Source organism: Sturnira hondurensis, unplaced genomic scaffold (genome assembly GCF_014824575.4).
Source record: "Sturnira hondurensis isolate 20B ecotype Veracruz unplaced genomic scaffold, ASM1482457v3 Scaffold0023817, whole genome shotgun sequence".
Lineage (NCBI taxonomy): Eukaryota > Metazoa > Chordata > Mammalia > Chiroptera > Phyllostomidae > Sturnira > Sturnira hondurensis.
In genome coordinates, this window is record NW_028096448.1 from 6,298,893 (window position 1) to 6,326,831 (window position 27,939).

At 42.7% G+C, this 27,939-nt stretch overlaps 1 protein-coding gene across 1 annotated transcript in view; it reads left to right on the forward strand.

Moving 5' to 3' along the window:
* Positions 1-27,613, forward strand: part of CAP2 (cyclase associated actin cytoskeleton regulatory protein 2) — a 149,668-nt gene extending 122,055 nt beyond the window's left edge. The window contains exons 8-13 of the mRNA XM_037037955.1: positions 16,326-16,515; positions 17,723-17,898; positions 18,952-19,075; positions 19,159-19,241; positions 23,636-23,776; positions 27,013-27,613. Coding sequence (XP_036893850.1) covers positions 16,326-16,515; positions 17,723-17,898; positions 18,952-19,075; positions 19,159-19,241; positions 23,636-23,776; positions 27,013-27,096 — 798 coding nt within the window. The 3' untranslated portion in view covers positions 27,097-27,613. The remainder of the gene's footprint in view (positions 1-16,325; positions 16,516-17,722; positions 17,899-18,951; positions 19,076-19,158; positions 19,242-23,635; positions 23,777-27,012) is intronic.
* The last annotated feature ends 326 nt before the right edge of the window (positions 27,614-27,939 follow it).

The window sequence follows — 27,939 nt, forward strand, 5'->3', positions numbered from 1 at the left end:
AAACCTATTTCCTCATATTTTTGTTCTCTTCTAAGAGTTGGGGTGAAAAAACTATTATAATTTATTTTTAATTATAGTTTCAATTTAAAATATAAATCAAGTATCTTGAGTCACTTATTTTCTTCTTTCAAATTGGATTTTGAGATTTGCACTCTGTGGAGTTTTAGTAATCAACTAACTGCACCCATGCTGCTGGGTACTTAGTTTCCAAGGGGACATCGCTCTGAGAAAGACTCATTCCCTCTGAGTTACCAGCAGGAATCAACTGTCTTTGCCTGCTCCCCACTCCTAACCTGTGTGTTCAGACCGCAGCTGTGCCAGACAACTGTTGCTCCCTTCAGTTGTCACAGCAAAATGCAAAACGTTGAAGCCAGCCATTTTTCAGGATGTGCCTGGCAAGAGGGTCCATGTGCGCAAATGGGGGTGGGGGTGCTTCCGGGGGAAGAAGCAGCTGAGAAGTAATCCATCTGGAATTTCTTGCTATGTTTACTGTGGCAAATACAATCTTCTGATTCTGTCAACGTGTCTTCAATATGACCATGGCCTAGGACTCTACACCGGAAACTCCTTGCCGGCTTGAGGTAGTTTAACTCTTTTCCATATTAATTTACATACTTTGTGCTAGGTCTCAAATACACTTTGTGGAATACATTGATCTTTTGGCAGGAACCCAATATTGTAAATGATTATTTTTGTAGTTTGTCAGATTTCTAATATTCATTGGTAGTTCCTGCAAATCAGATAACTAAAGCCGAAAAACGAAGGCCTATTCTTTACACTTATAATTACCCAAATACATGATTTTTTAAATAAATTGTCCAGATCAACATTCCACCTACTACTCTGTTCTGTGTGGATCTGGCCAGGAAAAGGTCATGAAAAGAATTTCATAAATAGGATAAAATGTGGTTGTTTTTTTTAACTTTCTGGTGCTAAACTTGGTAGACTTTTGTCCTTTCATATGTCTTTCCGAATTACTCTAGCTGTGAAAACAACTACAATGCAATTATTTGTAAAGCGGATTCAAACTACACACCAATGAATGTGTATCAAGTCTTACATAATCATGATGTCATTCTTTCTGTTAATAATGTGAATTTTTTAAAAAATCTATTCTATACACAAATTGTCATCCATCCTAACCTCCCTTGAAACTCCAAAAAGTGCAAATATTAGTTGGAAATGGTTACAGTTTTACACAAGGTAGGGCTTTATTTTCCTCAAAGCAGGAGACACTAAGATCACTCCTTCTCCTCCAGGTAGATATCTTTCAAACGATTTCTAAACATGAAGACCAAATGTCCACTCACAAAGCGAAAAGTTAGCAGTTTGCTGTCATCAAATTAAAATTCAGCCGGGGGTACCCTAACTCATAGATAATGTAGGCTCTGTAGCATATGTCATTGAATATGTATGCCTTTAAGTTTTTAAGTTTGGCCTCCTGTCTTCCTTTGATTTTACAAGCAAAAGTTTAATCTTTATATCTAAATTTTTATTTTAACTATAAACAGTATTATTTTATGTATTGTTAAAAAATTATTATATTTTTGCTATTGTTCAGCAGAGTGCACAAAACACTTATTTACAAAAAGTCCAAGGTACATATAATACAGCCTTTTCACACAGTAACGTTTTCCCAAACCTGCGCCTTAAGTTTATCAATCAAAATAAAGGAACAAAACCAGAGGTGGCGTGTCGCTTGTCTGGGTCAGAAGCACATCAGTCTCCATGAGTACAGAGAATGGCTCTCTCCACGCTACCTGACCACAGCTGCATTCAGTCTGCCTTAATTGCTCTTGGGTTTTAGCTCCTTTTTGTCTCCTGTGCAAGAGCACATGGGCTGCTTGGAGGGAGTAAGGAGTGTCATTGACTAACAAATGAGCTCCACGTGAAGTTAGGTTGGAAATGGCTGTGAGTCCAGCCCGAATTAAACATGGCGTAAGAACCTACCTACTTCACCCTGGGTTCTGAGCAATGTGCTGACAATAGCAAAATGGATATGTGGCCCAGTAGGCACAGTTCCTGTCCACTGAAACGCACATTCCAGCTGAATATATAAACCATACAACATGATAGAATGGGGTGCGTGGCATGCTAGAGGCAAGGTCAAGACTCGCTGAGCAGCATAGACAGGAAAACATGGCGGTACAGGATGCCCAGTCCTGTAGTGCAGTGTGGTTCTCAGGCCTCAGCAATCTGAGAACGTTAGCAACACAGTATCTCAGGCCCCACCCCAGGCCTGCTGAATCAGAACCTACCCTTTAGTAACACCTCCTCAGGTACTTTATACACATGTTAAAGTTTGAAAAGCACTGCTCTTATATATTTAAGTTGGACCAAAGGAGTCCAGCCTGAGGGAGACTCAAGGGAAATCACTAATTTTTACTCGTTCATTTATTTAGTAACTATTTATTGCTATCTACCACATGCAGAGCACACATCCGGCATGATGTTTATGTTACAGTTCCTGCCATCAAACAGCAAGTTTTAATTATGAAGCAAAAATAAATAACACTATAAGGCTATGTTGGAAATAAACCTTGCTAACTAGACTCGGGTGGACAAGAAGGGCAACAACTAGGCTGGCATTGGGTTTGGGTCCTGAAGGACGAGTAGGTGTTCCCAAGCTCAGCACACAGGACATGAACAAGGTACTTTGAGAGAAAAGCTGGTAGTTTTGCAAAGAGGAAAGAAGCAAAATGTGAGAACAGAAAGGCAAATTGGGGCCAGATGGTAAAATCCTTATGTGTTATCCTAAGAAGATGTTCCTCTGTGGTGTGCAAGTTTGTTTTTTCCTTCACTGTAGGTTTTTAAGCAGAAAGATGTGCAAGACAGATGGGAAAAGGAAGAGATTACAGGTCCTGGAACCTGTTAGGAGACTAGTGGATGGGCAGGGGTGGGGGAGTTAGTAGGTGACCCAGAGTGAGACAATGGCAATGCAAAGAAAGGAGTGGAACAGACACTGAGTTGGAGGACAAAGGGAAGAGACGGGGGCGGGGGGAGGGGAGAGAGAATTCTAAACACAAAGTCTCCAATCTGGAAGTCTGGGAGAGTCATAATAACATCAATAAAAATAGGGGAATCGACAGGAGGTGTTAGCACCAAAGCAAGAAAAATATTCACAAGCTTTCACCATGTTGTTTTCAGGGTACAGGTGAGACATCCGTGGAGGAGGAGAGGTGTGGCAAGCAGGTGAGGTGCAGGTCTGACCATCACTGAAGTGGGGGAGGGCTAGAGATGATAGTTACATACATGAGAAGAGAGGAAAAAGAGAATATGATCGAGGATAAGATCTTGCAGGACACCATTATTTGAAGAATGGTGTAAATCAGTCAAGGAGACAAGAGAAGTAGAGTGCAGGGTCTCAGAGCTCTAAGAAAGATGAGCTGGCAATCACTGTCCCAACTGGAACAGTTGGGAAAAAGAACTGGAAAAAGACTGCCATCATCTACCTTATTAGGGACCTTTAGAAAGTAGTTTCTGCTGCCCTGGCTGGGTGGCTTGGTTGGAGCATCACTGTGTACACCAAAAGGTTGCGGGTTCAATTCCCGATCAGAGCACATGCCTAGGTTTCGAGTTTGGTCCCACATCAGACACATGAGGGAAGTGACTGATCAATGCCTCTTCCTCTCTCTCCCTCTCTCTCTCTCATCAAAAGGAAAAAGAAAATAAGAGTTTCTGAGGTGTTGGAGGTAGATGCAGGCTTATAGAATTAAGGAGTAAGGTTTTATGGAATGATCTCTTGGTTATTTACTAACCAGTTGTCTTATTTGATAGATTACTGCCTAGAAGTTCAAAGTCCGTCTTTTGAAGCTTTGGGATGATTTTATTTTTACGTGCCCTATATCTTCACTAGGATAAGTGTAGGTTAAAAATAAATATCTACAACTTTATACACAACAGTTTAGGGTTAGCTGCACTATAAAGCTCTAGGTAAGCTTTTTGTATTTAGAGCTACTTTATTGTCTCAGAAATACCTTTGAGTTTTGTTAGTTGACAAGAACACATAAATGTTTTCTAGAGTATTTCCATCTTTCTCTCTCTAAATCAAAACAGTAGTTACTTTTAAAACTGCCTACTTTAATGCTCAAGATTATTTTATTTGCCAAAACTTTTTCATAACCAAAAGTTTGAACTCTCTATTTTTTTATCCTCACCTGAGGACCTGCTTATTGATTTTAGAGAGCAGGGAAGGGAGGGAGAGAGAGGGAGAGAGCCATTGATGTGAAAGAGAGATATCAATTTGCAGCGTTTCATATGCGCCCTGACTGAGGACTGAACCTGCAACGTAGGCATGTGCCCTGACTGGGAATTGAACCTGTGATCTTTCATTCTATGGGACAACACTCCTACCAACTGAGCCACACCAGCCAGGGCAAGAACTCGAACTCTCTAGACCTGAGGGCTAGCAAGTTAATACACGTTCCTGATTTATTTAAACCATCACCCCGGGAATATTTAAATCCAGGTATGCTTATATGAAATTCTTTAATGTGTGATATTGAAGGCAGTGGTATAACTGCAGGTGTCCTGTTGCCCACTCTCTTTTCCAGAGCCTTAGGAAAATCAGGAGTTGTGGCTTAAGGGTGCATGCTGAGGTGCTTCCCAGAGCAGGTCTGGGGGTGCCTGGATAGGAAGACACCCTGAGTCAACTCAGCTGTCAGTCTAGCCCAGAGTGGAGCCGCAGTGGGCACCCCAGGCTCTCATTCACTGTGAGAGTACCATGCCTTTGGGTCCAGCCTCTTAGCCTCCATTCCCCAAAGCCCCCCACCCTCTCTGCCACATACACACACACACACACACACACACACACACACACACAGATGTTCCTGAGACTGGGCCTCCTGGTGATCACCTTCACAGCTAAGTGGCTTTATCTGTCACCCTGTCCCTGCCTAGTGAGAAAGGGCAGTGACAGATAAAGCCTCTGGCACATCCTTTTTTGGATACTAAGTGGTAGCAAATCTTCCTTCTTTAAAAGTGACTTTTATCTTTTCAAATAGCCAAAAGCCATTGAGACCCTCTTTGGAGAAAAATTAACCTAAATCATAATTCTTTTTAATCAAAAGGAGCAAAGTACAAAGGCAGAAGTGATTTTTTGGTTTGTTTATTTTGGTAAGTGGGTCCGAAGGCAAATTTGAAAGAAAATTATGAATAGTGACACTTTCATCGAAACCATGTCTCACCAAAGGTAATGCTTTGAAAGCCAGTGCTAATGTGGATCCGTAACTGTGGTTGCTCATGAAGCAGTCACATGTATTTGTCCCAATGACAACACTCATGGCCCTGCTGTTGGAATCCCCTTTCTCTTGCTTCCTTGGTCACATTCGACCCATTCATCCTTCGAAGGGATTTCAAACAGTCCGCTCTCCCAGAAGCCTCTCTGATGTCTGCCTACGACCACGTCCTGCCCCAACCTGCACGTTTTCCTTCCCCTCCACAAAACCTCCATAACACTTCTTAAAATCTGTATTTCTTATATGATGCTTAGCACTTTCTACTTCATAAAGCAGTTACTTATTCACTTCAGTAGATATTAACATAGCACTGTTTCAGGTGCGGGGCCACACTACCAGTGACATTAAGATGAATATCGAGTGGTTCTTTACAGCCCAAGCTTGGGAGATGACCAAACCTGGCTTCACAGACAAATGAGGGTGTTCCTAGTGGATCCTGGTAATAGAGAAACAGGAAATTTCTTCTTAGGAGAGCTCCAGAAAACCTATAAAAGAAGAAAACTTTGAGCTGAGCCTTGAAGGATATTGAAGAATTGTCCAGATAGTAATTGGGGAAGAGCCTTCCAAGCAAAGACGCAGCCTGAGCAAAGACACCAGGCCGATAGCCGAAGTGCCTGGAGTCTGGAAACACAGTGGTGTCTTCTCTCCCCCGAGGCCGTGAGCACACTGAAAGCAGAGTCCTTTTCCCAGTCCACTGGAATCTGCAGCCGTGACTGTGTTTCAGTGCAGGGCCTGAAACACAATGTCCAAACACATTTGCTAAATTGAACATATTAATTTGTAATCACATTCTTCACAGTGAAATGTTCATAGTGTTATTCCATTAACTATACAGATTGTGCCCATTGTTCAAAAGCCACGTAAATTGAATTTCTTTTTTCTTCTGTCAAAAGATGGTAATTGAAATGAATGATGCATGTCAGTATAGGGGCATATTGGTCCCCAGTGCCTGGCCTGCACCTGTCCCTCGCCACCTGCACGTCCCTTATTCCCATTTGGTATAAACTCGGGAAATGCATATAACATTAGATGGAGCAAAAGTGGCTTCTTGAGAAGGAATGGGGGAAAGGTGCAGATTGTCTTCTAAAGATGAAGCGGACCCTTCACAGAATGTAACATAGTGCCAAGCCTGGACCACACTTGTTGGTCCAGATTGTACCCCTGATGCAAGCTGAGCTAATAGCAGAACTTGCTCCAGACCTACGCACCAATGAAAGTTTCCTGTGAATTCTGGAACTGAAATTGAGACAAAAGTTAATGTGTCTCAGTGTGCCTCGGCTATAAAGCTCAGCAAATATTGATGCTCCTATTTTTTTTTATTTTTTCCTAAGTAAATAATATATAATACTGAGGCAAATGTAAATCAACTTTGTCACAGCTATTATTTTGCCTCACCCCTACCTTTGCCATCTACCAAGTAGGGATAATTAGAGCAACACAGTAGTTTTCTTGTGAACCTAAAATCTGAAAGAGGATCGACAACTTTAATTCAACGATAGTTCAGACCTCGGCCTTTCAGGCCAAATAAAGTAATTGTTCAGATAATTCAAGCCACATGTCAGTCACTCTTGGTCCCCATCAGTGTTGGCTATCTATAGTTTGTCTCTTTAATGAGTATACTCTGCTATCTTTAACTCTGGGAAATTTTCCCGTGGAAAATTTAATTTTATCTTCCCTTTTATTTTATGAGAAATTTTATCTTCAAGTTGCCAGTGCTGGCAGACAAGAAGAAAAGACAATCTGGAAATTCCAGATTTAGTTCTGATAGCAAGAGCAAAGCAAGGCCAAACTAATAATTGAGGCTGCTCATCAAGAAAATTTGTGCAAAATAGCTGGACCGCTTCAGCAAATCGGAATGTGTTCAATATGTTCTGGACTCTGCCCCGAGGGCTTAGTCTACTGTTCTCAAAGATTCCTATTTTCTGTCGAACAGAAATCACCACCTCTGGTTTCTGAAGGGCCACATTCGAGACAAATTAGGAGAAAAACGAACATAGTAACACTAAGTTACTGGACTGTGTACGTTATCCCCAAACTGTTCCCAACTTAAAACTATTATTCCTTCTCTGAAGAGACTTTGTTTCTTGTTCTATCTTCTTTCATCCATGGCCTTAGCTCACATCCCTCCAGGTCATCAAAGGCATGACCTAAAGACACCACAGGAGGGTGGGGAGCATAGGAAGAGGGAAGCCATCAAAAGTCCTTGATGAAAAGTCACGAGATTTGGGTTCGTCCTGCCTTCCCTCCTTACTTCTATCTTGGCACAAGGGGTTTAGAGTTTAAACTGCTTTTAAGGAATATAATCTGGCATAGGGAAGCTGTCACAGCTACCAGGTAATTACTGGGCCAGGTTGGCTTCAAGATGGACAACTAAAGAGAGAGACTCTAAGCCCTGGCTGGTGTAGCCCAGTGGGTTGAGCACTGGCCTGTGAACCAAAGGGTCGCTGGTTCAATTCCCAGTCAGGGTAAATACCTGGGTTGCAGTCCAGGTCCCCAGTGAAGGGTGCATAAGAGGCAACCACACATTGATGTTTCTCTTCCTCTCTTTCTCCCTCCCTTACCCTCTCTCTAAAAATAAATAAATAAAATCTTTTCTTAAAAAAAGAGAATCTAACAGAGACACAGAAGACAGCCGTATGTGCATGCGTGGGGGCTGGGGTGCTAGCCATGAGGGACGGATGGGGACGGGGTAAAAACCATCCCATCCCATCGTGTGTCAGCTGTTTCAATTTGCAGCTTTATCTGTGAGTTCCACAAATACTTAGAGACAGGTGGCTCAAAATATTACTATCACTAAGCTCATTTTATAGAAGAAACATTGCAACAAAAGCTCTGTTAGGAGGAATGCAATCCATTTGTTCCAAGACACTGCCACATGTTATTTTTATTTTCTTAGTCTCTACTTCTTAAAAAATTGTGAAAACATGGGCCAAGACATAGGTCGCCTGGCCTATTCTTAGAGTTGAGATTAACGTTATTTATATCTACGTTTCTCCCAGCTGAAAGCCCCTCGGCGTCTCTCACAGGACCTCTGTTCTCTACAAAACATTTGATGGTGTGGCCACAGCAGCCCCTTCTCTGGCTGTCCTGAGCCCACTCCCCTGAGGAGAGATGGTCACACCCTCCTTTGTGCCCCCAGAGTCCTTTGCTCACATGACACGTGCCAAACTGCTTATGAGTTACTTGACAGTTCCACTAGGTTATAAACTTCTTACCAAGTAGGACATACGCCTCGTTTTTCATCGTATACCCAGCTCCTTGCAAGGTAGCCCTTGGTAAATTTGTTGAATGAACTCACAAACGAGCTCCACTTACTCTGATTCACTTTCAATCTGCCTATCAAAGAGTTAGATTCTATTTAAACCAGATCATCTGCTACTTTTATGTTATTGGGTTTGAAAAATCTAAGAATTTAAAATGTGAACATTGAAAGTGTCCAAACAATTTAGTTGGAAGGAACAATGTAACAAAGCAGAAAATCATAGAAAATTTCTCTTTGTAACTGATTTTTTTTTTTTACTTAACCAGCAATGTTTCACGTTTTGCTTAATTCTGTTACGAAGTCATAAAACCTCTCTTTAAAAGTACCTTATTGGTCCTGCTTTGTACAAACTCAACAAAGTGGATAATTAGAGTCCTTTTTGTAGATTGTTTAGATCCAAAGCTACACGATACCTGTATTAACTGGATAACTAATGCAATGATGTTTGTCTTTGAGGGCAGAAGTAGGGTGTTAATTACATGTGTAACTGCCACCAGCAAGACACTGTGGGTATTTCATTTAAGAACTAGAAGTAGTTGGGTAGCTCAGTTGGTGAGAGCATTGTCCTGGTCACCAAGGTTGTGGGTTTGATCACTGGTCAGGGCACATGCAAGAATCAACCAGTGAATGTATAAATGAGTGGAAAAACAAATTGGTGTTTCTCTCTCTCTAAAATCAATGAATAAAATTTTTTTTAAAGAACTAGAAGTAGTTTCTCTTTCAGAATAAAACCTAAATTCTAAAATAATAAAATTAGTAATTATTTCAAGTAACATTGAATGAAACATCACACATTAGTACATAGGTATATTATATGTAATATAGTTATATAATTTTATAGTGTATATGTGCAAAACAAAAAAACTGCAAGCTTTCCACATGGCGCATACAATGGTTTCATTATCTGACAGCTATAGGCCATATATTTAAAACTAGAGGGGGCAGCTGTTCCCGGGACAGTCGAAATTAAGTTAGAGAAAGGGATTTGCAGACATTTTAAAAAGTCTTTGTGACTCCTCCAAAAAGAAGTGTATAATCAAGCATCTGCTCTCAAAATTAATCTTAATAAAGATTTTTAAGAAGCAGCTTTTTCAGATTTTGTGCTGTGTTCTTACAACATAAGTGAACTTTTGACCCCTGAATGTGGCCACTTAAAATAATAAATGTACTGCTTTTCTTTTTTTAAGTTGTAAACCATTGTTAAAATGACTTGAATAGATTTTTTTTTATTCTGAGGCTTCGAGGTACTCAAGGCTCATTCATCAACCTAATAAAGTAGCTTTTGTGGGGGGGGGGGTCGGGGCGAAGGGGAGGGAGTCATTGCTGCTTAATCAAGGGTTTCTGCCTGCAGGTCCCTCACCTTTACTTTCCAATCCGTGTGGCCTGCGCCAGTCACAGGGTGTCACAATCCTCTAGGTCCTGAGCTTTTAGATGTTTAATTCTACACCTTAGAAATAAAATTAAAGTAATGGTCAGCTTAAAACACACCATAAAATAATATTTTATTAAGAAAAGGGTTGTTTTAGCCCTGGCTGGCGTAGCTCAGTGGATTGAGCATGGACCTGTGAACCACACGATCGCGGTTTGATTCCCAGTCAGGACACATGTCTGGGTTGCAGGCCAGTTCCCCCATGGGGGACACATGAGGGGCAACCACACATTGATATTTCTCTCTTTCTCTCCTTCCCTTCCTCTCTAAAGATAAATAAATAAAATCTTAAAAAAAAGAAAAAGGTTGTTTTAGAACTCTTTGGATAATTTGCAAGTAAACGGCATCTTTTTAAAAATGCAGTTTTATTCTGCCTTGTAGATCTGACCCCGTACTGTAGCCTCTGTCCCCAGAAACCGATGCTGTCTGCTGGCTAATTACCAGTCATCCCTTTGGCTCTCTTAGGACCCTTCCAGGTTCCTGGAGCACATTCTGCTGGTCAGAGGCTCATCTCAGCCCTCATCTCAGTTCCCCCAGACATTTACCTCTCCGAAGCGGTCCCTCCAATATTCCTACACGGACCTAACTAGGGCGGGGTGTGGGTGGGGAGCAAGCCACACCTGCCCTGCCCCAGGGCTCCTTTCTCAGCTTAGTTCCACTTCCCACAGGGCCTCTGTCCAGGGAATGAGAAGTAGTAGCGCCCTCAGCGGGCAACTGAGGCTATGGGCCGGGATGGGATCCACTACTTCTCATTCGGTCTAGACATTACCTCGGCCATCAGAGTTTCTCTTCAAGGGAATCTCACCAAGAGGTCCCTGCTGTCCCAGAGGGGTAATCAGGTCTCCGTTCAACTTGAGGGAACCGAGATTTGGGTGCAAACACCCCGTGACTGGAATCAGTGGTTACTCTGGAAAAAATGAATAAGGCAAGAAGCCAGTTTCTAGAACCAGAGCAGAGTCACAACCAACCAGCATCAAGGGTGACTTGATGCTGAGGTGCCACTGTCAACACCCGAAACGCCTCCCCCGCTGCCCCCCAGAGAATCAGGCCCCGTTCCAGAGTGGCTGTAGGAGCTCAGGCAGCTGCTGAGGCATTAGAGGACAGAGCCGGTCGTAAAGGAGACAAAAATGAAGCTGGATTCGCGGCTTCAAGGGCCCCAAGAGCAGCACTGCATGTATCCTGAGGTAGCCCATGCCTCTGGTTCTTTAATTTGACTAGTGACTATTTAAAAAAACAAAAGTCTGAATATGGCATAAAAGATTTCCCTGAAGAAGGCTTATTTTTTAAAATTTTTATAGAGCTGTCATTAACATATAACATTATATTACCTTCAGGTGTACAACATAAAGATTTGACATTTTTATAGACTGCAAAACAATCACCACTATAAGTCTAGTCAGCATCCATTCAATGTGCAATTACTTTTTCTTGCAATGAGAACTTCTAGAAGTTACTCTCTTAAGAACTTTCAAGTTTACAATACAGTGTTATTAACTATGGTCAGCAAGCATATGTACATATGTAATGTACATTACATCCCTAGGACCTACTCATTTTAAGCCTGGAAGTTTGCCCTTTTGACCCCCCTTCACGGGCCTCCCCTGCACCCCACCTCGGGCCACCACCCGTCCTGTAGAAGGCTTCAGCATCGTGCAGGTATGCTGTAGAGTCGTGTCCCTATCCCTTACTGGCCATTGAGTGTTGGGTCAGCCTTTCCGATTTCCTGCTTTACTATCTGCTAAAGAAGGATTTTTTAAATATATTTTATTGATTATGCCATTATAGTTGTCCCATCCCCCCCTTCACTCCCCTCTACCCTGCACACCCCTCCCTCACCATTCCCCCTCTTTCATTCATGTCCATGTGTCACAAGTTCTTTAGATTTCGTATTTCCCATAATATTCCTGCCCTCCCCCCTATCTATTTTCTACCTACCATCTATGCTACTTATTTTCTGAACCTTCTCCCTCCTTCTCTTCCTCCCACTCCCCTGTTACTAACCCTCCATGTGATCTCCATTTCTATGGTTCCACTCCCGATCTAGCTGTCCTCTTAGTTTGCTTTTGCTTTAGGTGTGGTTGTTAATAACTGTGAGTTTGCTGTCCTTTCACTGGTAATATTTTTTATCTTCTTTTTCTTAGATAAGTCCCTTTAGCATTTCATATAATAAGGGCTTGGTGATGATGAACTCCTTGAACTTGACCTTATCTGAGAAGCACTTTATCTGTTCTTCCATTCTAAATGAAAGCTTTGCTGGATAGAGCAATCTTGGCTGTAGGTCTTTGGATGTCATGACTTGGAATACTTCTTTCCAGCCCCTTCTTGCCTGTAAGGTCTCTTTGGAGAAATCAGCTGACAGTCTGATGGGCAGTCCTTTGTAGGTGACTGTCCCCATATCTCTTGCTGCTTCTAGAATTCTCTCCTTCATTTTAATCTTGGTTAATGTAATGATGATGTTCCTTGGTGTGTTCCTTCTTGGGTCCAACTTCTTTGGGACTCTCTGAGCTTCCTGGATTTCCTGGAAGTCTATTTCCTTTGCCAGACGGAGGAAGTTCTCCTTTATTATTTGTTCAAATAAGTTTTTCACTCATGGCTGTTCCTCTTTTCTTTCTTTTCCTTTGGTTTCCTGGGTATTTCCCTTCATTTCAATCAGTTTAGCCTTCATATGTTCCTCTAATTTGTGGCTAAAATCAACCAGTTCTGTGAACATCCTGATCATCAGTATTTTGAACTGAGCATCTGAAAGGTTGGCTATTTCTTGGTCACTTAGAATTATAGGCTCTAGGGCTTTGAGCTATTCTTGAGTCATAATGTTTGGTCTGTTCACACCTGTTATGTATGAGGGGTGGAGCCCTAGGTGTTCACCAGGGTCTGGCGACCCAGTCACTGGGTGGTGACGCTGTATGTGGGAGCAGGGTCAGAGAGGGAAAAAAATGGTGCTTTGCTCAGCTCCACTCTCTCTCAGATTTCTGCCCCCTCTGCGGCTTCCCACAAGCAAATTGGGCCCCTCTGGTGCTGGTTCCCAGGTGTGTGGGCCCATGTACTCTCCAGGACCCTGTGGGTCTCTCCCACGAACTCTCTGTGAGTCTGGGAGCCTCTCCTTGCCCCTCGACCCCAAGAAAGTCTTTCCAGTTGGTGCTTTCAGGCTCTAATTCCCACTGGGGCCCTAGCCTGAGGAGTCTGTCTCACTGTTCGCTCCTTTACTTGGTTTATCTGCGTGCAAATGTATGACTGCAGTCAGCCAGCCACCCTGCGCCCTCACTGGGTCCGCCTGTCGCCACCCCACACCTGGGATCCACCAACTGCCTCCACCTTCAGTCCTGGGTTGGTCGAACCGACGGTCTTTCCAGCCTGATCTCACTCCACCGCCCCTCTTACAGGTCTGGCTGAGTGGTTCGTTGTTGTTGGACCTCCGTACAGTTCAATTTTCACTGTTTTGGCTGCGTTTTTATTTCTCGAACTTAGCTGTCTTTAAATTTAGTTATGGGAGGGGGCACAGTGTTTCCACCTATGCCTCCATCTTGGCCGGAAGTCCTAAAGAAGGATTTTGATACAGTTCTAATAATATTGCTGTGATGATTAAGATCAATCCCAGCACATAGCATAGAGTGGTTTTCCCAAACTTGTCAGCACATTGGCATCACCTAGGGGAGCTTTAAAAAGAAGATGTCTGTGTCCTGCTGCCCCAGAGAGCATTTCAGCAATTTGGCCCAGGTTTTGGAGTTTCTAAGACATCCTCAGATGATTCTAATGTTCAAACAAGTTTGGCATAGAGCTTGCCCTGTACTGAGCATTAAATATCTGTTAAATGAATGGAAACAGTTAGTGCCTGGCATATCCTACAGTTTCTAGAATTTTTGGCTCCCTTCCCTTCCCTGACCACTTCTCCTGTTTTTGTTGGAATTCCTGAAAACTTAATGCTGGGCTGTGATTCCAGTGGATGTGGCTACCAGTCATGGCCAAGCACATGAGAGGATGCAGAAGGCTCTGGAACCAGGTGCTGTGATGCCCTGCAGGAGGCAGAGAGGAGAAAGAGGCAAAGTTGCACTGCAGTGGCAGCCCACAGAGCTTCTGTTAAGGGAATGTCTAATGAGTTTGCTTTCGAGTTCACTGTATACAGTAAAGTCCCTGAATGCTAATTATAAAGTCACCTTGGAAACCAGAACCTAGTTTTGTGTTCTCGCTGGGGCTGCTACGGGAATGAGCCAAAACACACAAAGGATGAATCAAAGGCAGAGTTTCAGCTGGTCCTGAGCTCTCCGATTTTTTGGTTTTATATGCAACATTTGTTGCAGTAAATCCTCAGTTTAGTGTTCCTGGGTCAGCCACCTGAATGTATCAAATTTCCCAAAAGTCGATCGAATATGAGGCTTATTGGTTTCAGTGTCCTTTTATGGCTCTTGGAGAGAGGCTCTGAATTCTGAGAGGGAGGGAACTATGTGAATCACTCTAGGATTCAGAAGCCAGTATCCGCTCCCATTCCACAAAACAGAAGGACTGTAAAGCTGCGGTGTTTCAGATGTGGGAGCGGGGGTCTGTCCCCTCACCGACCGTGTGTGTTATTATGTGCTTATGAGTACAAGCAATACTTTCTGGCTCTTGGTGCCTGGAACTGAGGACTGGAATGTTATTTGATGCCTAAAGCTTGTATTTGATGCCCTTTATGATTCAGAGCAAGTCCTCAAGTTCACCTCAGTAACTTAATAGAAACATTTAATATACTTTAAAAAATTGGTCAGTCTCAAGAACTATGTGAACATTTTCTGCCTGACCTGAGAATCCTGGTGGCTTCAGGCTGGCCTGCCTCATAAATGAAACCATCCCATATTACAACTTCAGGAGGTGAGATTTCTAGACTGCTCAGTTTTTCAGATAGGCATGTTTTTTAAAGTTTATTTTCTATCATACTTGACATATTTACAGTATTATATTAGTTTCAGGTGTACAACATAGTGACTAGATATTTATGGACCCCTCCAAGTGGCCTCTGTGGTGTGTCCAGTTCCCATCTTGTCGTACCACGCAGAGTTATTACATTACCGACTCCGTGCTGTAGTTTACATCCTCATGACTGTTTTGTAACTGGCAATTTTGTACTAAGAGAAGAATCTTCTATTTCAGGGTAATTTTACACTTAATAGGGATTGGATTATACAAGAACGTTGAGAATTCTGTCAAATTTTTTCTAACTACAGTCTACCACAGATTAAAAACTTGATATTGACACTTTGTAAAACTGAGTCATTTAAGAAAATAAGGATGTGCCGTCTTTGTTAATGGTTGTCGCTATGCAACGTTTTACATGTTGCATTTGGTATTGAACACTTTCAATACCAAAGTATTGAGCACTTTCAATACCAAAGTATTGAGCCTAATCCACATTTCTATTGTTCTCTTTTAAATTTTCTATTTTTTTTCACCAAAAGAAATTGGTCAGCCTCAAGAACTGTGTGATGGTTGAAAAACATTTCTTATCACAGGAATACAGTGTTCCATCTCAGGATTTAAAAGTAAATTGTTGTGTGAGACAACTTTACGGTACATGTGTGCTTCTTGCCCACCAGTTGTAAGCTCTCTAACAACTGCCTCTTTGGGTTCCTCTCAGAATGTTAGATCAAATCACTCTGTTGCCATTTCAATGTGTTCGAACCTCACAGTGAAAACAAAGGTTGTACTTCAGATAGCAGAGAAGATAAGAATAAGCATAGAGGTTGCTCTGTGGAAATCGAGTTTTTGTTTTGCTCACTAACAATCAGCATCAAAAGAACCAATTCACGAGCAGGGGCTGGGCCACGGCCATCTGCAGGCTTGACAGCTCCCGGGTCCCACGTGGCCCTTGCTTGATGGTCAGTTTGATGCATTCGTGCTTGGAAAAGGAGTTCCACATGAAGAATGTCAGCATTACTTTCTTTACTTGCTCAGAAAGGTTTTTTAAAAATCTAGTAATTATTAAATAATTTTCAACTCTCTCTCCTTGGTGGCTGAAATCCCCAGTGTTCCCAAAAGTGAATCCTCTTACTAGTTGGACCACATTTTTTCTTATGATTCCCAATTGGCCAAGGCTCAGTTCCATGCATGTCCTGCGCTCTGGACGTGAATTTGTGAACATGGCTTTGTTTCCCTCTGTGTTAGCAGCGTGAGTCCTGGCTATGGAGTTTCCGCTGACAGGTCTGTACTGCTGAGTCATGCTCCATGTTCTCAAGGTGAATCTCCTCTGCACCCCAGGTCATCCCAAACAGACCGTGATGTCCAAGTGTACCTCCCGGGTGCCCTTTGTGAATCTGGCACCCCAGTCCCTCATTGACCATGCTGGCTGTACGTGATGTTAGCAACATCCCAGCACTCAGCAAGGACATGCATCTGAATGCAGTGCCTTCCCTCTGCTCTCTCCCCACAGGGTCCAGTAGCATCAATTGCATCCGTGTTGTCTGCCCTCTCTCCTGGGCCTGGCCTTCCTCCACCACCTCCTCCTCCACCTCCTCCAGGGCCACCTCCACTTTTTGAGAATGAAAGCAGAAAAGAAGAGTCCTCTCCTTCACGCTCAGCTTTATTCGCACAACTTAACCAAGGGGAAGCGATTACAAAAGGTGAGAAAAACCAGACCTTGAAGCTGTCCTCTGGCACTCCAGGCACACAGGTCCCCCAGAGCTCCCCATGGATGCATTATCCCGCCCCAGTCCCAGCGTGCAGGGGGCTGCTCTTGGGAAGGCAGGGCCTGCAAACCTGCATCTCAAGGTAGATGGGCTCAGTGGGCTGTTGCACAAACCAGAACGAACTCAGAGACTCCGGGTGCTCCACTGACCACCACACACCACCTCCCCACTTCGGGCCCCAATGTTACAGCACCACCTACAACCAAGGCACCAAGATGGAGTGAAATAAAAATGACAAATGGTGGCACCTATGTCCTCGAGCAGTGTACAGGCTTGTCAAGGAGGTATATTATTGAACTACTTTTGTCCTCTCAGTGAATAGTTTATTTTTTTTAATCATACAATCTTTAATAAAGTCATGTTGCCAAAAACTTTATGCAAATGTATTTTTGCTTTGCATGGGTAATAGGAATTATGGTATAAGTGCCCCTATGAACTGGGCTGGGAGTTAAGAACCAAAAATTTATGTTTTCCTCTGGCTCCAATGAGTTGCACTGCCTCCTCATCTGGAAAGTGAAGGAATGGATCTGTAGCCCTCAAGCGGACTCTGTACTCCCACGCGTACTTAATGCAGTCCCCTCAGCTTTTGGCTGTGTCTGGGGAGTGATTTAGCCATGGGAAAAGAAGTAAATCAAATGATCACTTTTGGCATAATGGTGTGCTTTTAGCCAAATTTTTGTGTATCATCCTATCACCTTAGAGAAGCGGTCCCTCCACCCTGGCCAGGTGGCGCGGTTGGTCGGAGCGTCGCCCTACACACAGAAGATTGCAGGCTGATCCCTGGTCAGACAGTGTACAGGGGCCACTGATCAAAATTTCTCTCACACTGATGTGACTTGCCCCCCCCGCCCTGCCCCCACAACTGCCACTTTCTCTCTCTCTGAAGTCAATAAACATATCTTTGGGTGAGGATTAAAAAAGAAAGAAAGAAAAAAGAAGTGGCTCATCAAATGCTTACCGTGTTTTCGTTTAACTTACACACGTCTCAAATTGTGCATATTAACCTTGAGAAAACACCAGGCTGCTATGAAAAGGGCATGGATCAAAATTCTGGTGCTGTTGCCCGCACGTCGATCTAAGAAGTCAGGGGCATCCCTTTGCATTCAATGGAAAGCAATGTGTCTGTGCGTTACCTTCCCAGGGCTCCGGCACGTCACAGATGCCCAGAAGACATACAAGAATCCTGGCCTGCGAGCTCAAGGAGGACAACCTCCATCTCCCAGCAAAAGCCACAATCCAGGCCCCAAAGCTCCCCGATCAGAGCCTCTGCAGAAACATGCTCCTGTGTTCGAGTTGGAAGGAAAGAAGTGGAGAGTAGTGAGTGAAGCCCTTTAGCCTTCATTCCTGACGTGCTCTGACAAAGGACTGGCGGCAGAACCATGCACCAAGGTCTCCAGGATTTCCAAGTGCAATGACAGGGGCAAAGGCTGGCGAGCATAGAAACTGGAGCCTTTCTGGATGCTTCCACAAACATTTTCAATTTTTCATTGTTTTCCATTTATTACTTTCTTCAACTTTTAAAATTACCTTTTAATTGTGGTAAAATACACATAACACAACATTTACCATCTTAACAGTTCTGTGGCCTTAAGGACATTCACACTTTGTGCTGCCATTGCCACCATCCAGCCACAAAACTGTTTCCATCGTTAAAACTGAAACTCTGTACCCCTTAAATACTAACTCCCCAGGGCCCCTCTCCTGGGTCCCTGGCACCCACCATTCTAGGTTATGCCTCTGTGAGCTGGACTGCTCTTTCCATGAACTTTCAGTCTGTGCCCCATTCCAATCGGCTATTCTAGCCCTGACAGAGGTGCCACTATAACCTACTGCTTCGCCTGCCACCTCCACCATTGTGGGAGCAGAACAAGGACACTTTGCATGAAGCTGGTGCCCCTTGACAATCCCAGGGGCTTCCCTATAGACTGAGGACCAAAGTCCAAAGGTTGCCATGGTCTGAACACACTGGGATTTAGACTGCTGTAGTGGTCCTTGCTTTCTATTTGCCCAACTCTTACTTGACACAGCAGATTTGCTGCAGCATCAGTGAGTCCAGATTCAGCCTCCCGACTCCACATCTAGCTCTTCCATCCCTGGTCCAGCCCCAACCCGTTCACCAGGGGCCTGATACCTGACCATTTGCAAATTGACCCCAACCACCCTTCCAAACGGTGGTTTCATCTGTTCCCAACACCACAATGGCCAAGTAAGACCTGTGGTTTAACCTGTAAGAAAATGGTTCTAAAAGAAAAAAAAATATTAAAAAGCTATAATTAATGAATGCTGGACTCCATAGTAATTTCAGTATGCAATGGGTTCAATTTATCTAAACACCCTTACGTTTAATGTTTGCATATGTTTTCATTTTAGGAATACCAAGAGGACAGAAATGACCTGGTGATTTCAGAGACCGAACTGAAACAAGTAGCTTACATTTTCAAATGCAACAAGTCTACCCTGCAGATGAAAGGGAAAATAAATTCCATTACAATTGGTAATGCAGAACTATGGCATTACTGTTACCATGATAAGTTTAAACATGCTGTGTATACTTAGTGGAGTTTTTTTTATCCTTAGACAACTGTAAGAAGTTTGGTCTGGTGTTTGACAATGTGGTGGGCATTGTGGAAGTGATCAACTCTAAGGACATACAGATGCAGGTAAGTGACCCTCGTTTGAATCATGCTCTGACCTCACCGTGGTTGGCCCAGGTCATCCGCTCTGCCTGCAAGAGGCCCTTCGTGTCCACCCAGAAAACTCCTCCCTCTCCCGCTAGACACAGCTCTGTCAGTTCCCCTCTCCTCTGTTACTGCTGAGTGTTAGTTCGTCTTTCTCAGTCTCTTAGAACACTTCTGTTTTGCACTCCAAACACTGGTTTGCTGTCTCTGTTTCAAGAACAGCTAATTAATCTTTACCACCCAGTCCTCCAATGCTAGGTGTCCAATAAGTGTTTGAGGAGTGAGAGATATAAATGAATCAACTAATGAATGAACAAAAATACTAAGAAATTCTCCCAGGATACTAGCGCTACCCCAAAAGGAATTTTTTTCTCCCCTCAGTAGAAGTTGGTTCTGAGTAAGGAGGAGGACAAGCTTTTCTGAGGCATCAGTGGAATCAGATAAGCAACCTGGAAAGGAGAACTGAAATTGAATTTGCAAAGCAGGAGAAAATCTGTGTCCCTTTAATAATTTTGACTTAACCAAACGGGATTTTATACTGTGCAGAAGCTAAAGAAATTCTTCCCTTCGGCCAGCTATAACTTCTTTGATTACACTCTTTTCCTATTGTTTATCAGCCCTAATTATCTGATGTTTCTAATAATGTTTGTTAAAATTGTATTCTAGTTTTATAGATATTTCTCTTTTGTTTTACTGGGCTTTTCACCACTCCCACTGTAAAATAATATATTAATTTATTGAGGTAACATCAGTTAATACATTGTATACATTTCAGATGTACAACTTTATAGCATCTGTGTACTCCATTATGTGCTTCCCACCCAAACTCTAGTCTCCTGTCACCATGCATTTGGCTCCCTTCACCCTCTTCAACCTCCCCTGACCCCTCACCCTCTCTGCTAGCCACCATACTGTTGTCCGTATCTATGAGTTTGTTTGTTTCCTTGTTTTCCTTGTTCATTTGTTGCATTCTTTACACAAACTGTAAAGAAAAGGACAGATGGATCTAACCACATAAAAGTTAAAATTATATATTCAATAAAAGACATTATATAAAGCTGAAAGACACACCATGGATTTCAAAATGATACTTGGAATGCAGTTGATCCAAAAGGATTTGTAACCAGAATTTATAAAGAATAAGAGAAAAACAGTAACCCAATAGAAAAATAGGCAAAGACTATTATGGCAATCTTGAGAAGGAAAAAAGCTGAAGTGTTTTTATAAATATGTGAAAATATGCATGACCTATCTAATACAAATAGAAATGCAAATTAATACTACAATTAAAGATATCTTTACCATCAAAATTTTGCATTCAGGCTGTCCTTACATTACAAGGGACATATTAGCTGGAACTCATGTTTGCCATAGCTGTGCAACTTAAGGATCGCCTATATACTGAAGAGTCCGATGGTACAAGGGCTGTTAGGGAAGCGGAACAATGGGACCCTGATACATCAGTGTTGGGAGAGTAAATCTATTGTACTCACTGTGCAGAGTAAATCAACACCATGTAATAAAGTTCAAGACATTCATAGCCTGTGACTGAGCAATTTCTCTCTCAGGTATCTACACTAAAGAAGCCCTAGTGCCTATGTCCATGAGATGTGTAAAATTACTTATTGCAGTAACATTCATAATAACAGTAAAAACAAAAGCAATTTAAATGCCCACCAACTGGTAAATGAATAAATAAATCCCACTAGTACAATACCGTAGAGTAGTTCAAATGCATGAACTACGGCTACATGTATAAAAATAGATCACTCTCAAAGCAACATTGAGCAGTAAAGGCAAGTTACAGAATGGCAGGCACAGTACAGTGTGTCCCTTTATGTAAAGATTAGAAACATGCAAAACAATATGCACATGTTAAACATGCTTAGGAAGACTCAAGGTCACTTCACCCTGTGTTACAGTGTGCTTATCATTCAAGGTAAGAATGACAAACACAGAATCCGGGAGAAAAGTTACATCTGGGCGGGGAAGAAGGGAGGTGAGTAGGGCAGTAGGCCGTGCAGAGGGGGCTTCAAAGACACTGGGAGAATATAGTCCTAAAAAAACAAGGGCAAATAAGCCAAATGTTCAACTCTGATAAAGCTGTGTGACAGACATATCTGCATTTACATATTTTATGACATTCTTTCTATGTTTCTGTGTTTAAAATGTATTATAATTTTTGAGGATGTGGTCAGGATTTCTAAAAATAATGGAAGGGTAAACCATGGTTATCTGTCCAAGAGGGAGAGGAACTCGGCAGTGTGTTCAGAGAGAGACCTTTTACTGAATACTCTCTGAACTTCTGGATGTTCAAACCGAGCGAATGTCACTATCTAGTTGAATCGTTTAACACACCCTTTAGAAGGGCCTGGACACAGCAGAAACAGGAAGCAGAGCAGTGGTCGCCTGCCAGCAAGGACAGGGGCGGACTGGGAACGGGCATCGGGGTTGCTGTGAGGTTGGTGGAAATAGCTTCAAACTGAACTGAAGGGATGGCCGCACCACTTTGTAAATCTACCAAATACAATTAAACTGCACCCTTAAACCAGGTGAATGTTATGTTTGCAGATTTTACCTCAGTACTGCTGCTAAAAAGACTGAAAGTAAGAAAGGGCACAGACCGAAGTTTATTTGATTTGACCCAGTAATTCTGTTTCTGGCAAATTACTCTAGAAAAGAGTACAAATTACGAGAGGAAGAACAGACTAGGAGATTCCATGGAAATGTTGGAAATTTTTACAGAGAAATCAATTTTCAAAAATCAAAACGAATACAGAAGCATGTATGAAATGCTAGAGCATTGGCCTGGGCAAGGTCACATAGCACCTGCCACTCAGTGGAGGAGCTACTTTTGGCCCAGTTCTGTTGATAAGAAACAATCTCTGTTTTCAAAGTGTTCAGGGGAAAAGGGTGTGTGTATCACCTACTCCAATGTCATAATATTGACCAAAATTCTGTGGAAATGACAATTCTTACTAATTCAGGGCTATTTTTTTATTCTGCTATTGCTTTTTTAGAGTTTCGGATACATAGAGCATTTCAGCATTGTTCATATATTATAGCGATACATAAATATAATATATTAGCATAATGTGCTTGCCTTGTGTGGCCCCGCTCTGTCTCATAAACAAACCACCTATGACTCCTTCTCTTTCCTTGCCTGCTATTCGTACAGTTCCGGTCAGTATGCAAATGCTCTTCATCACTATAAAATAAACAACTCTAGGTCACCAAGAACGTTCCTGCTGACATATTCTTGAAATACAGATATATGTGTTATTATTTTATTTTACTTATGGCCAAGCCCTGTGCTTACCTGACCTTGAACTACCTCTGCCTTTTTTTTTGTACTGGGGTTTACTTCCCCCTCGGTGTCCAGTTTCTGTGGAGAGAGGAGAAAACAGAGAAGAGTGGTGACCTGGCTAGACTCCCCCTAAGGAATTCTTTACATCACCTGCACCATCAATAGGGGTTGCTCCCTTGGTTTGCAATCCAGCCTTTTCTTCAGGGTGAAAGAGGAGCCGTCTTTATCGCTTCAATTACCATTACAAGAAGGAAAATTATAGAGCTGTAATATGGTCATTGGGGGAACAGTCTACCCCTATAGAGATTTGGGGGGATGCCTGAACACTGACTGTAAAAAGAGAAATTTAAAACTGATCAAAATTTTTATAGCACTTGGATTTTTAGAACAATGAAAAGAATCGCCTCCTCTCATGTATGGTGCCTTTTGCCTATACAATGAGTGGCTTGAACTGGGTCTCTGCTTTTCGCTCCTGAAATTAATACATTTCAAAATACTTAGACACTCACGATCTCATTTAAGCTTCACATTCAGCCAGTGAGATTTTAATCTAGCAGAGGACTTATGTGAAAAGAATTGTAGTGTTTCTTATTTATTCCTTTTTAGGTTCGGGAAAAAAATCTCAATTACGGAACAATTTATTTGCTCTTAAATGACAATATTAGCACTTGTTTTAATCCCACTTTTATAGAGATCTGTCAAAACTAAAATTTTAAGCCCATAAAGGGAAATGCATCTTGTTCCTTTTATCATGAAATCAAATATATGGTTCAAAGCCACTAACAGGGTTGTAAGACTTTTTCTCAACATTAGCTGCTGTTTTCAAACTATCCCTTTATTTTGTCTCAGGAAAGAGACCCTGAGGTTTGAGAATCCCCTTGTGAGGTCCTTTCATTCTGTCCCCAAATGACACCTACCAATGCAGCCTCGAGGCTGGGCCCTTGACCAGCCCCCAGCTCTGACCCAGCTATCCCTAGTGCCTGGTTAGGCCCATGAATTGCACCTACTTAGGAATATTGTAATTCCCGTTTCTTTGCTTTGGTCCTATATTATTTTTTTTCTTTTTCAGGTAATGGGAAAAGTGCCGACCATTTCCATTAATAAGACAGAAGGCTGCCACGTATACCTCGGGGAAGACTCATTAGACTGTGAGATAGTGAGTGCCAAGTCCTCTGAAATGAACATACTTATCCCTCAGGACGGTGATTATGTGAGTACCTTTTAAAGGACGGTAAGAATCTTTCTCGAGCCTTCATTATTAACATTCTTTGAGATTGACTAGTCAGCTACCGACTCATGAGCTTCACTTGTTGAATCATTCACAGGCAGGAAAGGCATTCAAAGAGTTGCCTCACATATCTTTTCCCCTCTTCCTTTCCTTGACGGTGCTCACTCCTGGGTTTGTGGCTCTCAAGGCAGGTCGCTGATAACGCCCTTAGGGGGCTAGCTTGTATCACATAGTACAGCACACGTCTGAGTCCCTATTAGTTCGGATCAAACACTGCCCGTGGCTATGGTGGAGGCAAATGGAAAAGAGGGAGAAATGTTTTTTGGGGGTTGGGGAAGTGGAGGGGAGTGATAATAATAAGTAGACCAATTTGTGTGGGTATTCTTACATTGGAAGTTCTCAAACCCAGCATAAGAGTCCGCTGGGAAGCTTGATGGATGTTCCCACTCCCCAAGGCTGCACCTGGAAGTGAGATCCAGGAGACTTGCAGGGGGGTCTGGGAATCTGTATTTTAATAGGCCCACAGCCCTCCAGCGACCTTTCAAAGAAACACCAGCCCCAGTGATGTTGCCACCAGTTAGTTTCTTTGCTTCCTCTCCCTGACAAAGCAGCTTCTAACAGAGCATGCAGATATCCTCACACATTGAAAAGGAGGTGTGAATAAATACATCTTCTGCATCACGCAGCGTGATGGACCCACCAGTTGTTACTATTTGGAAGCAAGCTACTGCTTTCTACTAGTTATTACTTCTGAGATCATGCCCTCTGGTTCCAACTGTGCAAGGGGGCTGAGAACCAGGAGGCCTGGGACAAAGTGTGACTGAGCAGGCGCACCTTTGGAAGAGGAGGCCCCGTCAGGCCCTCACTGTCAGCAATCAGGTTAATCTCCTTACACAGGCAACGTGACTGCTCTCAAGTTCTCCTTTCCTTGCAAGACGTTGGTCCGTCCCATAGTTAATATAAATCCTGTTCTTCTGCAAGAGTCAAACCCCAACTCACCTGCTTAAAACCCTGCGTGCCAATACCAGCCAGGATACCAAGGCAAGAAGAGTGACAATATAGTCACATATAGCAATATAGCCCCAATTATGGGACCAATAAAACATGGTAATATTCTTTATGTATTAATCCTGTAAACCCAATGTAAAAATATATTTTCTGGGCTATTTGAACCCAGGGACATTTTCTAAGCATGGATATTTGGGGCAGGACCAAATGCTTGCTCATCTCCCCTTTTCCCATCTCTTGGTGAGTTCTCCAGCACTACCCAGACACATCCTACATGTTGCAGTCTGCAGTGTATCATTGAAGTCTGAAAAACAAAACTCTGCCAGTACTGGGCCGCATTTCACAGCTAGGTGTACGGTCAGCCTGACCTGAGCTTTAGAGAAGAGTCTCCTCTCACATCCTCCACCTGCTGCTACTTAGTAGTTCCCATGCTGCTGAGCCTTCCGCTACTGCTAAAACAAGCTACTGGAGTGCAAAAGCCACTACAGAGCAGGTCCAGAGAAGAGAGCCAAACATTAAGGTGAGTCCTGGCCTTTGCAGTCCTGTTTAAGCAGAAGGCTCAGCTGCCTGGGAACTGGATCAGCTAAGAAAAGCACTGGGGTTCGGACGAGCACGCCAAAGTAATTAATGAATAGTCCCCAGGCATGGGACCCAGACATTTGCATTTGTTAAGCCTTCCTAGGTGATGCCAGTATGGAGCCTAGAGTAAGATCCACAGATCTAAGGATGAGTGTAGGTCAAAACCTGAGCACGATGACGTAGTCTTCCCTCTATATGGAAATTATCTTTCGCCCTCTTCATGCTTTCTCCAGTTAAAGATAATAGAGAGCAATATAGAAGTCCTGCAGTAGGCATTGGAATCTGGGAATGGAGGGTAGGGATGATTCATCCCAAAGAAATCTGTCCCCCGGAGGAGATGTGTCATCAGATTACTATTACTTTACACCCCCCCCCCAAATTTCCAAACAGCTGTGGAGAAGCTACTATCTTCTCTACACTCCAGTGCCTTCACTCCAGAGTATTCTCTACCCAGCCTTGTTCACTCATCAAGAAGAGCCCCAGAAGGAATATTAGCTGCACACACCCAAGGTTATTGAGGTTGTGGCTTCTTTGCTTCATTGTAAGACTTTGGATTATAGGTGTCACTCAGGGAGAGTTCATCACTCATGATAGAAAGGGCTGTCCCTTTAAAATAAATAAATAAGTGGCTCCTTCCAGAAGAAACAGTCAGATCCAACATACAGGAAGATCTGTACTTATGTGTGTACCCATGAAACTTCACATCTCAGCAATGGTGAGCACAGGCATCAGCTTATCAGCCAGTTGTGGTTTCAACAGTGCTGTGTGTACAGAAGCCCAGGGAAGCCACACAAGCCAGGGCCAAGGGGACTGCTCCACGCCTTCCTTTCTGATCCTCTTCTGAAGTGACTGAAGAGCCTCATGCAGAAAGGAGAGATTTCAAACTACTTCTGTTTTGGCTGTTCAGCATTTGTGTGTGGTGGGGGAGGGTCTGCGTGGCACATGGTATGTGTGTGTGTACGGTATGTGTGCATGTATTTCCCAATGGGAGGAGTAGGGTGGCAGGATGAAGGGTGAGAAACTGATATATAAGCTGAAGCACATTTTTATATTTCATGAAAGAGTAGACAGATAACACCAGATAAAGCTCAGTGTGACCGGGGATCAGCAGCCTCGTCACCCCCGGGGGATTTGTTGGAAATGCTGATTGTCATTCCCTTCCCCAGATCTACTGAATCCAAATTTGCATTTTAACAAGATCCCCACTTGAATTCCTGTGCATGTTTGAGTTTGGTGGAGATCCATGGGCATGAGAGGCAGTCTAGATTTGCACTCTGGATGCTCTGCTCACTCGTGACATCATCTGGGCCAGTGGCTTAACCCCTCAGGCCTCTGTTTGCTGTAGATTGCATCTCAGTGATACCTAGCTCACAGGGATGTAGGAGGTCAACTGAGTTCACATATATCCAGTGCTTCAAAAAAAATCTGGTTCTTAATAAGTTCTAGTTTAATGGTGAGGCTGGCAGACTGTCACATAACTGACACATGACCATGCATAGAAGTCTTCTCCACGATATAGGCTTGAGTTCCATAAAATGTCTTTGTCCATCAAGTGACACTAACCAGCCTTCTATCTGTTTGCAAAAGGAAGCCTTGGTTTAAATAACTTTGTTCCTCTTGCCTTTTTCCAGAGAGAATTTCCTGTTCCCGAACAGTTCAAGACAACATGGGATGGATCCAAGTTGGTCACTGAACCTGCAGAAATTATGGCCTAGCCTCCAGAAAGACCAGACCACCTGATCTGACTCTCCCAATTACCAACAACAAAAACAGCAGCATTAAAGGCCTAGAAGTTGCACTAGCAACTGCTAGGTGCGGCCTCCAACGATTCTGTGCTATAGAAACAGCATCATTTCTGGCATGCCTTCATGGGCGTTTTGAAATAGTTAACATTTCTTCTTGATTTGCTTTGTGTGCGGTTTGAGTTCCACATGCTAACTTGTGAGCATTATGCATTTAAAGGGAAAAAAGAATTCTGTTTTCCTCTTATCATTAACACAGTAGACTATAGGTGAAAATACTGCATGGTTTATTTTTGCACTTACGTTTAATTGCTATCTGGAAAATAAAACCTTTGAGACTCTAAGGTGTACATTTTTACCTTTTACACAATTTCAATATGTTGTAGTGATAGTATGCTCTGAAAAAAATACGCTTTTTATTTTCTTACTTTCACAACATGGTCACCTTTATCATCGTGGTTACACTGTCAGCATGAATACATATTTCAACCCAAGTTTTGACAAAACAGAAGAAAATTCCATGCTAAGGACCATATCCAATTTCTTGGTCCCTAGAAGACCTTTATTCTTTACAGTTACTAAAACCCAAAGTAAATGCTAGCAATTTCTCATAAACATTATTCCACCTTGTCACCTGGGGAACTTTTATTTTTCTGCATAAAGATTCACGCCAAAAAATTGGTGGGAGGAAGCAGATATAATACCTCACAATTTTGCTCTACGGTCAAGCTCAATTTTTGTTTACCAGTTTTGAACCTGCTAAATATCAGATGCCTTGTAAGTGATGTCTTTAATGTTTTCTTACAGATCACCTTC